The sequence below is a fragment of the Trachymyrmex septentrionalis genome, unplaced genomic scaffold (assembly GCF_001594115.1).
Source record: "Trachymyrmex septentrionalis isolate Tsep2-gDNA-1 unplaced genomic scaffold, Tsep1.0 scaffold40, whole genome shotgun sequence".
NCBI lineage: Eukaryota > Metazoa > Arthropoda > Insecta > Hymenoptera > Formicidae > Trachymyrmex > Trachymyrmex septentrionalis.
In genome coordinates this window covers 3,417,364-3,431,067 of record NW_017305569.1, presented here as the reverse complement: position 1 = coordinate 3,431,067, position 13,704 = coordinate 3,417,364, and the positions used below count along the sequence as shown (strand labels likewise).

The following is a 13,704-nucleotide window of genomic DNA, read 5'->3' as shown; positions in this document are numbered from 1 at the left end:
AAAAAAAATCAACGTGAACTTGCATGGACATCAAATAATTTTTTATTTTTCGAGTAACAATTTGAGTATATATGCGACAATTTTCCACAGAATAGAAATGCATTGGCGTTTTATGTTATACGCATTGTGTGTTTGTGCACGTTATAAAATTTTATACTAAATGTATAGATTATAAGAAGTATTCTTCAAAAATTGTTAGCTCTCTTTTTGATATATATTACTTTATTTTTATTTTTTATTTATATAGATTGCACACGTATTTTAATTTTTTACAAATCAATTTGTGGCTAATAAATGAGATTTATTTGTAAGTAATATTTAGAAAAGCATACATTAATTTAACAAAAATCATATTAGATCATAAAATTTCTTGTTACGAGAATTTAATTTCTCTTTACATATGCCAGAATGTGGTTCATACTGGCGGAAAGAAATTTGGGATGCGGAAGTTTGAATTTATACGACGTTCTAGACTTTACGCTCGTTTCAGCCGCAGTTTCCCAATTTTATGGAAATTCGTGCAGCTCCTATATTGGTGGAAACAAGGATGGAAGATTTAGCAAGTCTACGGTACATAGCTGACTGTTATTTTCTAACAGTAAATGTACAAGCAAACGTATGATACGGATAGATTAATTTTTTTTAATTTACATTTAACAGAGAGAGAGAGAGAGAGAGAGTTGTATAAATTAAAATTGGAATTTTTACAATTTTTTTTAATGCACTAAAAAACATGAATAACAAAATGATGTATATTATTGAAAATAGTATACAGTATATATAGTATTGACACGATTTTTGTATCCATGAAATGTTACGTTGTACTACGTCATTCTTCGTCGATCAATCTTCATTCGAAGCATTGAAAGAGACCTTCAATAGAGTGAAATTCACTGCTCTGTGCGAGCACTATTGTTGCGATTTAATGTGCTATTTGCTGGACAAAAGATTGAGAAAATGTAAAATTTTCTTTAATTTCGTATTTTATTCTAGCTAATTTGAAAACGACTTTGTTTATTTTGCTTATTCGATTGCAAAACTGTTACGCATGCAATTTGTGACAGTTTAACAAGTTTAATTACACGTTTATATTTTTGTTATTGATAAATTTTGAAATATGTACAAGAATATATACATTTACACAATGTAAGTTTTCTTCTATATCGACAAATTCTGTGAATAGCGCAATTTTCTCAGAAATTTTCTCATGGGGCAAAGTTGTGCGCTGCACGTATCAGGTCTTGGGGATTAAGGCGAAAGATATGTCGGATTACTTTGGGATATATAGTGGCAGCCTCGCAATTTCGCTTTACTTTGAACATCCCTGAGTCTTAATGCGGCTTAAATGACTTTAACGCCGCTACGACCAATGTTATACTCTCGTGTTTTGCATATGTGAAACGCGCGATTATGCGTTTACGAATAATTTCCACGGATTGATTCTGCGATGTTGCAATCGCTGAAAATTTTTGAAAATTACAGCGCATAAAGTTGACTTGATAGAAAAATTTGAGACGCTGAATAAAAGCCATAATAAAGCAGTCTGTTCTACAATGTCGTTTTTCCTCCTCACCTTCTTCGCCATTGTCGTCACTGTTATCATCACCGTAGTCGTGTTTCTTTAACGTGAGCGCCCTTCTTCGTTTTTGAATCTGTCTTCCATCTCGACCCTTTTACAGGCAAATTCGCTTCAAATTACTTCTGAAAATCTCATTTCCACTGAGATTTTTGTCAAAAAGAAAAAAATTACGCGCTGTTATGGCAGATACATGAACCTCCGCGCCTCCAATGTAGTGCGCGATAAAGTGTACCGAAAAGACCGACCTGGCGGAGTATCTTGAATGAAACAAGAAAAGCAGGATGAAAATACGGTAACGTACGTAGGGAGGATGAGAAGACATGGCGGTATTTTCCGCTCTTTGAAGATCGTTGATATAAAGCTTCTTGGAACGATGTTTTCGTGGTATATGAATCGTATTGCGTGAGCTATGCTTGCGGTTGAAATTACGAAGCGAATTGCGAACGTTGAAGACATGTACGTACATATGGAAAACGAGTGAGATATTTAAATTACTTTCTCTTTTAGAGTTTGAGTTAAGAACAAATTTCTCAATACCAGAAGCGTTCGATTTATTTATTTATTTTATTACTGAGTTAAAGAGTAAAAAAAAAGAGTTATTCTTGAGACAGCCTTTTCTCACAAGTCGTAAAATTCAAATTTTTTAAAATTAAATTTACTTCTGAGAAATATATTATTAAAATGCAAATGTTAATGAAACTTTTCTTGTGAATTAAAACTTTTAATTTTTATTAATTATACTTGATTAATTAATGTTTCTCGTGGAATACGTCACATGGAATACTGTTATGATTTCAAAATCAGCGATTGCTGATATTGAAGTTACTGCATCTAAATTCATAAAACTACAAATTTTTAGTAGAATTATTAAGTTGAATTCAAACATGCGTAATTTGACATGACACAAACCATGCAGTACCATCATATGTCGAAAACGCTATTATCAAAAGCATTTATAATCAACTACACACAATTGTTTAATAAGTTAATTAATATGAAAAATTAATTAATACTAAATATCATATACATCACTAACGAAACGATAACTGCATCCAAACTTTAATATATAGTTAGTCCAGAAATTTCAACATTTTTTTCTGTATGTCGTAGCAAATATGTAGACAGTGCTTCATTAAAGTTCTGGAATTTTCGATACGCGTTTTCTGAATTATGCATTTTTAACTTTGTTTCACGAATAAAATGGAGAGAAAGTGGTATTATGGTATATATGTTATTATATTATAACCCGTTTATATGTTATTATACAATAACATGATTAATAATTATTGAAATTGTTTAAATTTAAAACTTAAAAATTATATTCAAAGTGCCGTATATTATGACATTATGTTATAAGAGAGCCAACAGCGTAACATTATTTATACACATGTCGATTTCCGCTACAAGACATCACTCAAAGTATTGCTGTTGACGTCTTTATTCTTCAGCGATCGGCAATGTAAACGCCCGAATTCCGTAACTTTCAAATCAGGCGTGATCAACTAGTTCACGAACTATCGTCATTTGCGTGACCGAGATTGATGGTAGTTGTTTCTCTCCCTTACAGGAAGACGCGGTGACACGGCGATTCAATACGGAACTACGAGTGTTCGACAAAGACTGTAAAACGGGCGCGAACGAGGAAGAGGAGCCCGTTTCGGGAACCGGTGAGATTCAAACACGAAACCTGGGTCAAGGTAAGTCCGTCATTGTATCATTATCAATATAAGATCATTGTATCATTATAAGATTTTCTGAAAGTCTAAAAGGCTATGTAAAACGGAAGAAATTAAAGAAACGCAGTGAAAAGTATGACTTTTCACGTAATTAATAAATTAAACCAACGTTTATGTTAAAAACATCTGTTTTATAACAGATATTAATTATCTGCTTATATAATATAATATTAAAAGATTTGATTTGATGCGAAAACAATTACAACGCGTCAAATTTTTTGCACATAATTTTTTATACAATTTAAACGGCTTAAGAAAAATTACCGTGTGCTTGTTTCCCATTTTTGCAAAAACAATTTGTATCTTGTGCAAAAACTTATAAAAATGTAAATTGATTTCCAGAAGAAAATAATAATCTTTTGAAAAAAGTAATAAGTGGCAATAGTAGTAGTATGGAAATATTATTAGCGGAAGGACTTGTGACATCTTTTCTAGAAATACATTACGTCATAGTTTTTAATGACGCACAGAAATTTTAATGGATTTTTCGCGCCGCCAGTGCTTGACAGTTTGTGCATTAAAAATTTTTGCTGCGTCGTCAGCGATTTTAACTGAGTTTCAATGTGTCGTTCACACGCGTCGACTATGCCACTCAAGCGGATAATCGATAGAATAAATTATTCTATGTCGATCATATGACAAACTAAGTTTCACGTGATGCAGAAAATCATATTTTGCTGTGAAAGTTAACCAAGTGTTGCCTGCATTATTACAATTTATGGACTATTACTGTAAACTTTGCTTAGAAAGAAATACACATGCAAAAATTTGTAATTATTAAACAATTAAACATTTAATAGAATATTTTACTTGTCTTCTTTAAAGTTATAATATGATTAAATTAAGAAAATAAAAACAGAAAAATGTAATTATAATTATTATAAAATAAAAAAAAATTCAAATTAAAAATTACTTATAACGTTACATCAATTAATTAGGATTGTATTATACACACTGATAATGTGCTTCAAGATTTAATGATTATTGTACAATAATGAATTTATCATCGAATTTTGCTAACTGCAAACGCAGCGAACCAATTTGGTGGTCGCAGGTGAACATTGTCTTCCGTTAATTAATTTCGGTCCGCTAAATTCACTGAAAGTTTCGCATAGACTGAAAGTGGCTTGGAGTATTATGCCGTAACTTCTCTTAGGGTATAACCTTGCGCTTACATGATGAAGCTTGCACTGATGTGAACGGTGGTGTAAAGGCAGTATAGTGATGGCAATAGAGCTCGTGAAGAGCCTTAGGGTCAAATACCAGAGCAGTGCCGGTATTTCAAATCTATTTGAGCAGAAATGCAGCTATTCGTAGATTCCTTGAATTTACATCTGTAAGGATAGATCTTGTCGCTTTGTACAATAAAATTTTATTTTTATACGAAAACTTTTCCAATATGCACAACTTGGAAGGTTTTCCATTATCTTTTTTATTTTATTTCAATAAATTTAATCTGAATTTGTATGTGTTATTCGAGAAAAGAATAGTTATGTTGAAATATCTAAAAATTTAGTTAGATACAGATCTGAAATAATATTATTAAATCATCAAAATAATTATGTGGGAATCTGAAGCATGATGAGCAAAAACAGTTTTTTGCAGCATTGCTCATTATGCTTCAGATTCCCACATAATTATTCCGATGATTCAACAAAAACATTTTTAGTTTCATATCCAACTGAATTTTTATATTAGATATTTCAGCAAAATCGTGTTTTCCGTGTAAATAATATTTTGCACGTTATCGTCTTATTATTAATGAAAAACGAATTTGTATAAACTAAATTTTATTATTATTAATATGTGTGAAAATTAATTAAATTGTATTTCTTTTATTATGAATTATTAGTAATTAGTGTACCAATATTGGAAAATTAATTGGCAATATTATATCTGTAATATACTTTTGATAAATTATATTATCCGATTATAAGTTTACGAGAAGCATTTAGTTGAAGTAAAAATATTTTTCAATTCTTGTGTCGGTTAACTAAAATATTAATTAATAGCAATCATTTTTGTAACGTCTTGATTAGATTCTATAACTTTTGGCGCGCGGCGAATCATATAATTGTTCGATTGATATCGATTGTGGAAGGACTTTTGGGAAATGCAGGCACATTGATCATCTCAGCAACCTGCTCTGCCGGGCAAGAAATGACTGGAACTTTAGATCTCCCACGAGATCACGCGGCTGGTATGTACACAAGGCGAATTGGGTTGGGGAGAAATTTCAGGCCCGGAGATTTCGCCCTGTATTAATACCCGCGGGGCAAGAAATTGCAAACAAGATCTCCACGCCGGCACGTGAAATTAATCCTTCGCGTGCAACAGTTGAGGCATCGTTGCGCATAATAGCACCGGCGCCCGTTTAGAATTACGACAGAAGCGACTCGCGGGCGTATGCAAAGATTAAATCGCGCCCGCAATATTCCGTCCGCTCACGCGACTGCTCGATGACAAGCACGAGAACATTTATGAGAGACAAAACGTTTGATTGCCGTACGATATCTCGAAAGCGACTGAAGTTAGAAATAATGGATGCACTTTAAAAAAATCTGAGACAGAAACGAAAAAAGTAGAAAATTTGAATGTATTTTATAAAACAGATTTCATAAAGTACATGCCAATAAATACTTTAAATTATTTAACAAAATAGTTTTCCAAGAAAAAATTAAAAAATGTATAATTGAATAGGTTCTATGTACATGCAATAAACTTGTATATAGAATAACAATAAAAAAATTTATATTTTTTGCACTTTTTCTTTCTTATGCTTATTTTAGATCGACCGCCAATATATTATATGTATCATTTAAAGTAGCAGATCGGTCAATATAATGTCTATTGTAAATCAATAATATCACCAACATAATAAAGAAGTAAAAAATGGAGCTCCAAATTATACATAGACCATTGACGTAACACTTATAACGAAACTATGTCATAACTATAAAGAGAAATATACATAATCTTACAAAATACGTTATATTATTAAGATATAACTTATTTCTCTGTAGAATAAATAGTTATATAGTGGTAATAAGTAATGGAATAATATTCTTAATTACTATAATATTTTTCTTAATTAAGCAATAATTACAAATTATAGTACCACAATTCATTAACGATACATTGGTTAAATATTGATATGCAGTGAGGATATATTGGTTCAAGATATTCCGTCCGATATCATCCGACCTTTTTCTATACTTATTTACTTATAATTATTGCCTGATTAAGAATATCAGTAATTAATAATGTTATCCCCCCCCCCCATTATATATGACGATTAAATAACAATATATTTATGACGGTAATATACTGTCTCAAATGTTACGTTTATTTTATCATTATTTAGTTTACTGATATTAAATGATGAAAAATGGCCTTGAATTGTTGTAATGGCGATATCTTGTTACTTGAGATGTAACTACTATCTGTCGTTAACGCATCAATAACCTACTGTGACTCAACATATCGTTAATTGAATATCATTGTTGCTAATGCAGCGTGTGCAGCGGCGAAGCGTAATCCAAGATAACAAGGGGAAAGACTGAACAATAACCGCTGTTGCGAAGTAGAAAATACCGGTCAGTGTCAGACACGTAGTGCGAAGACTGTTCATTGCTGGATAGTCGCCTGAATGGGAAGTCAAGGGAAACGAACGAAGAGAAAAGGAAGAGTTTAAACTAGAAAGAAGGCGAATGGTGGAATGGGATGCGGATGCGGAGGAGGGTCCTAGATTTCCTTCCGAACGACTACCTTTCGATTCCATCGAAGTTACACGAGCCGCTGGATTCCGATCCGAGTCGGCCTCTATCTCGTTCTGTATCCTTTTCAGTGGCGCTCCGCTGGCTGGGCTCTCTTGATTGCCGCAACAAAATCAATGCTCGAGATAGAACGACGACGGGAATTGTGATGAACGGATGTGTGCACGCTTCGTTGCTCCGTGTAAATCGTTCACGCGAGAGAGCCAGGCGAAATTTGAAGCTCGCTGGTTAGGAATTGCGGGTTAGACCGAGCTAACCATTTCCCACATGATTTCCTACTCGACAAACGCCTTTGCTTTTCAGAGGGAAACGTATCTGCAGTTTTGTTGCAATTTTTATTTAATTTGAAATTCTTTAGTAGTACATAGAAATATTTGTTTCTTTATAGAATAAGGGTTAAGGATATTGAAGTATTAATAGAAATAAATAACATACAGAGATACAGATAAATGTTATTATTGATAAGATTTTATAATATTAGTAGAATTTTAGTACCTATATGTTAAAATTTTCTTCTATTATTCTTAAAGAATAGAAAAGTTTTATTTTATTATATACAGCACTTACATGGTGCTAACTTCTTATTATATAATTTAGATTAAAAAAGTTAAAATTGTTGTTAACAGCTTACGAAAGTTATATTCTTTGGGAGACATACATAATATGTTGCCTTTTCGGTGATATAGGAAATACTCGTAATATGGGTAGGTTTTATCATTGAAGAATATAGGACGAAGGGAGGGTACGTTGTTACGAATGGCGCTACTGATAACGCCCGTACGGTACGGCGCGTTTCGAACTTTAATCGTAGTTTATAGCTGACTCGCTTGTGCTCTAGTTTCACTTAGTTTCGTGTAATGCGCAAAATTGCAACTTCATCGCGTGGGACGTCCTCGCGAAAAGAATCTGTTTTCGCGAAAAACGGCCTAGTAATTTAACGGAAGTTTTTTTTTTATCGATTACTTTTATACTGCAAACTTCATCATTTTGTAATCTAAGGGCAGTGAAACAATGAACTATGAATATTAAATTCTATTATATAAATGCCAAATATTAGTTCTAAAATTAGATTACAACACTGCGCCAATGTACAATAGCGATCGATTATAGATTTGTTTGCAATTGCAGGTTGATTGATTCATTAATCCTAAACAGTAACGCTCATATTATTGAAGTAGAAATTAATATAACAATTGATGAATAATAATTTCCTTATAATAAAGTAATCATGAACAAATAGAAATTATTTTCATTAATGACAAAATGATCTATTCGAATATAAATTACAGAAGAATTTCATTTAATAGCAGTTAGGTTTATTCGTTTATCCAGAAATTTAAAAAGCTCTCGCTGTTCAGTGAAATTGAGGGAAATCCATTTTATCGCGAGCGCACAAAAAGCGTGATAACGCATTGATCGAAATTTTGCAGTTGGCTCGTGTACTGTTAAACGAGTGTGCACCTGTTTGAGTCTCGAGTAGCTCATCGCTACGCAGTACGTGTGTGATATGAGTATACACGAGCATACAAGGAGTATTCTCTTGTGATACTTATACCGGTTCTCATCAGCCAGGGTCAAACTCGCTCGTGCATCTGTGTCAAACATTATGCAGACATGCAAAAGCCTCTTGAAATGCAAATATTTGCCATGAGTGCAATTAAGGCTCTCGGTGTATGAAAGTCTCGACCGTTCCTCTATTTGCCCATTGTCAAAAAGACGCTACTCCATTTTGCAAAAGTATTACCGTGAGTCAGAATCAAAAGTTTGTATTATATAATGGAAAAGAGCATTTTAGTGACATTTCTCCGGAATGATTTCTGTCAGAGATGTGACATGTTGGAAGCATTTGTATGAATGTTATTATCATATATGGTGCCCGACAAAAGTTAATGGAATATCTAATGTTTAGAGGATAGAGAATCAAGCACTGCAGCGCACATAAGGTTTCTGTGTGTATATTCACTATTACTATCTGAGAACGTCTTGACGTCTTGTGACGTCAAAAGTAAGGAAATATACATACAATGAAAATTCTTGCAAATTATATTTGAATAGAAATAGTTTTCATAAAAAAGACAATAATTGCAATTGATTGAACAGACTTACAAAATGTGTACTAATAACTATTTTCTTCTTTCAGAAAGAAATGAAATCTGTTTCTATGTATGTTGTGTTAAACATATTTCTATATATATTATTAAGCAATATTTCTATATATATTATTAATTTGACAATATATAGCTGAGAACATAGCTTATTTCATTTTTGCATAATTTATTTCTAGATATATAGTTATTTATTAATTAACAAAACAAAAAAGGAGAGCATTTTTCGGTATTTCAAATCAATCTATTGATTGTAAATATTATTTTATTAAAATATCTTTTCATATTAATATTTTTTTCGAGAGTTTTTATTTCATATTTCTTTGCTTATGACATTATCCATCTATCATAAATGGTAGTGGGCGAACAGGATCTTTTTCTCTGAGATTTATTTTTGATATTCGGCATTAAATTTACAGAATATTTTATAACATGTTGAATGAATAAAAACAATTATGATGTAAACTGGGAAAGCTGTTTTCACAATAATAGATATATATATTTCGCAAATCATAAAATTAAATGTAGGTCATGAGTAAGATAGAAGCAAAATTATTATGTGGATGACCAAACCTTTGTCATGATAATTGGATTGACGAACGTCCAGACGGGTATGACAAACATTGCGCGTCACGGCGCAATCATGCAATACGGTTGGCGTTCATATTCCTATTCTATAGAAATTACATCAGTAAGATTTAGAACTTTGTTGAATGGATGTTTGACATTTTTTCTATTCATTTCAAGTATACGAGAAATTGCACAAAATAACTGTAACTCGCTATTTCATGATGAGAGAGAGAGAGAGAGAGAGAGAGAGAGAGAGAGAGAGAGAGAGAGAATTTATTAAACCTTGTAATGACATCTCTTTGTCTTATTCCTTTCAATATATTTACAATAGTAAATATTTTTTAAAATAAATTCCATAGAATTGATTTATTTTTTAAGCAGAATCTTAGCACTTTTATCACATGATTAACGTAATTAATTTTTATTTACGAAGTTAAAGTTTCTTCTGTTATCATTCCAACAAATCATGATTTTGTCAAACAACAAAGTGGGTTTTATTGTTATGAGCTGCCGTAGATCGTCATTTGAATTCTGTAAGAACGTTACGAGCTATTTTTCTACCCATGAAGCAACCCCACCTCTCCCATCGAAACGGATGTTTATGTCTTGTGGGAATCTCAGGAGTTCAAGAACACGACGCGACGGTACGATTTCGCATCAAGAAAACACAGCGGCAGGCAATGCCGGCAGACATTTCCATTACAAAGACAGTTGCTTTTGGGTGGATCAAGCTGCAAGGATGCCACTCGAATATATATGTGAGACACTCGTGAAAGGGGCTGCCTGACCTCGAACTCGAAATATATCCGTCAGACTACCAATTCCGACGACTCCTGACAGTTCCGGAATGCTTTCCTGGGCGTATTTTTCGAAATACGAAAGATTGCAAACGTAGAAATATTACGATTATTTTCAATATTACGATATTCAAAATGCGTTACGAAAAATGATGCTTATACAATAGCCACTTATGTTTTAAAGTGCATTTATACAACAAGCGGTAATTTAAGAATAGAGTACATTATATTTGTTTTCATATATTCATACAGAATGTGAAATTAATTTCAGCGATTCATTTTATATTATATAAATTTTGAACGTTTATATTTTGTTAAATTGATTACATAAAATTAATGGCTTTATTCATCAAACGTGCATCCGTGGGAAAGATCTCAAACATAAGAAAATAATATGAATAAATGAATTTATTTATAAGTTTTAAATGCTACTCATAGTTACACAATATTAGCATCGAAAGAACATTGCGTGGATTGATCGTATTTGTTTATTTTGTTTTTAAAATGGAATTTTTTTTTGTCTGAGGTTAGACAAGGAAATAAAGACAGAAATTCAAAGAAAAATAATAAGAAACTGAGAAAGAGTCGAAATGCCGGAAAAATAAAAATAGAAAAAATAAATATATGTATAGATAGAAAATAAATCAAGAATGTGGAAATTTTATATGATATAAATCAGGTAATAAAAAATCGTACAGTATTATCATAAATTATGATTAATAGTAGGATAATAAAAGTTTAATAATTAATAATTGAGTTTGATGAAGATAATTTCTTTGATGAACACTTCTATAATTAAGCCAAATAGAAAAAAAATTGCAGGATTTTTCTTAGGGAAGGAAACTTTGCGAGACGGATGTAATTAAGTCATAAAAGTTATTGGTACTCTTTAAACTTTTTATAATCTTAAAAATTAAAAGTTATATAGAGCTTAAATCAGCTAAGATATTTTTTTAAGAAATATTTAATCAAAGACTATTGATTCGCCTCTGTAATAAATTTCTATGTTACGTTTGTAGCATATACATATATGTTACTAATTTTTTCACAAAATATATAATTTTAATAAATAAGTTTAATAAATAAGACTTAAGAATCAATTTGATATTTATCAGACTTGCAATTACGAGGAACTTAATTGAAAAATGAAGTTTCTTACTCAGATGAAGTTTTTTCTTACAATACAACTAGTTTTGTTCGTTGCGATTCAATTAACAATTCTTGAGTTATGTATTAATAATTTTTTAATCTTGTAAAATTTTTCCGAGATAATTTAATATAAGATGTTTATTTATGTAAAATATCTGACGTAAATAAATAATCCAAAAATTGATTTTATAATATAAGTATTAAAATAAAAAATTATATAAAATAATATTTCCTTTTATGACAGATAATAATTTTATTTTTTCTATTTTATATTTTATAGATAACATTAAATAATAATTTTTCTGTATTTTATATTAATTATTAATTTAACAGTGTTTATTTAAAATCGCTTTTACATCTTTATACTCGTTATATTTTTACATATCTCTGTACTAAATTAACTATGTATTTTAAATGTGTATTTTTTAAAATGATTTACTTTAATACTTTTAAAATAAAATAGTTAAATGCTGTATTAATTATTTAAATGATCATAAATGGAAAGAAATAATTTACATAACAAAATTTGCTGTGTATTGTTTGTAATACATTTATATATATATTAATTAGATTGAACAAATATTCTCATTGATTAGAATGTTTTTACCAAATCTTAATAATAATTAATTTTAATATTTTTATGAAATCAATTCTTTTCTCTTTTTCTTTTTTTAGATAATGCTAATAAGTTTACAAAATAAAACATAAAGTACAGTAGCAACAGCTTATCAAAATTTATTTAAAATATAACGAATAAAATAGTCGTTGTAATTTTATCTTATTAAATATTGAAGATTTCAAAAGGAAAATAGTTTTCTGAGAGCCCGCAGTCTTGGAGCTTGTTTAATATAACGAGCGCTATGGTATACACGAGGATGCCTCGCACCATGTTGTCAGTCGCACAATGAGACTCGAGTCGGCAGGTAGCGGCGTGAGGCTCACTGCTTGTCTCCGCATTACCTATTAAAACGCAATCATGTCTAGTACGAGGAGAAGCTAAACGCGATTATTTTGTATAAAACAATTAGCTCGCGATTGTGATCGGCTCGTATAATTAAATTAATTTTTGCGATTAATTGTAAATGAATCGAGTTTTATTACACAAAGCAAATATGTAGAATATGTCACTATAAAAGGAATGGGAAATTATATAAAATATCATTTTATTACAATATTTATACGCGTGAGAGTAATAAAAAGTTTCCTTAATGATATTTAGATTTAAATGTATCTTGCATTGAATTTTAAATATAATTTTTTATTATTTTTTTGTGGATTAAGAGCGTAAAACACACGAATTGTATGATATACTAAATACATTATATATACATTTCTGAATTTTGATTTTATGTAATTTATAATTTTATACTTTATATTAAATATTGGATAATTGCATATAAATTAGTCATTATTTACTTTATTAATTAAAGTATCACATATATCGCGCGGTATTAGAATGCGGATATATTTATAAATCCATCGAGTATTGAGGTTGCATTTCGATAGGATTATAAAATAGCAGTGTAAAATAATAAAGTGCACATTATGTATAATTAATACTAGTAGTGCCTCGTCAAATACGGATTATTGTTCTAATGCTCAATATGTGCGGTCGTAATTAATGCGATAGTATGTACGAGTGAATGATTCTGAGAGAAGGAGAAGACTAGAGCTTTCCAACGGAGTCACAATCACTGCTGTGCATTAGTGAGTGACATATTATTTGTCATTAAGGTAACGGATTTTCATAAAATTTAAATTAGAATAGAATATATGTTTATAAATATATATGCATATATGAAAATAAAAGAACATAAGAATATAAATAAATGTAACTCATATAGATCCATTAATTTTGAATAAAGAGCCTATATTGTTATATATACAATAACATATATATATATGTATGTATACACATATACATAATGAAAAATAAAATGCCAAAAGAAGCTAACGCGGATGTTGGTGCGCAACTTGAATTTATTACAATTT

The 13,704-nt window shown here is 30.6% G+C and overlaps 1 protein-coding gene across 1 annotated transcript in view; it reads left to right on the top strand.

The window, feature by feature from the left end:
* LOC108750969 overlaps positions 1 to 13,704 on the top strand; it is a 55,824-nt gene that overhangs the window by 5,549 nt on the left and 36,571 nt on the right. Inside the window, exon 2 of the mRNA XM_018490851.1 lies at positions 3,147 to 3,276. Within this exon, the coding sequence (XP_018346353.1) occupies positions 3,147 to 3,276 (130 nt within the window). The remainder of the gene's footprint in view (positions 1 to 3,146; positions 3,277 to 13,704) is intronic.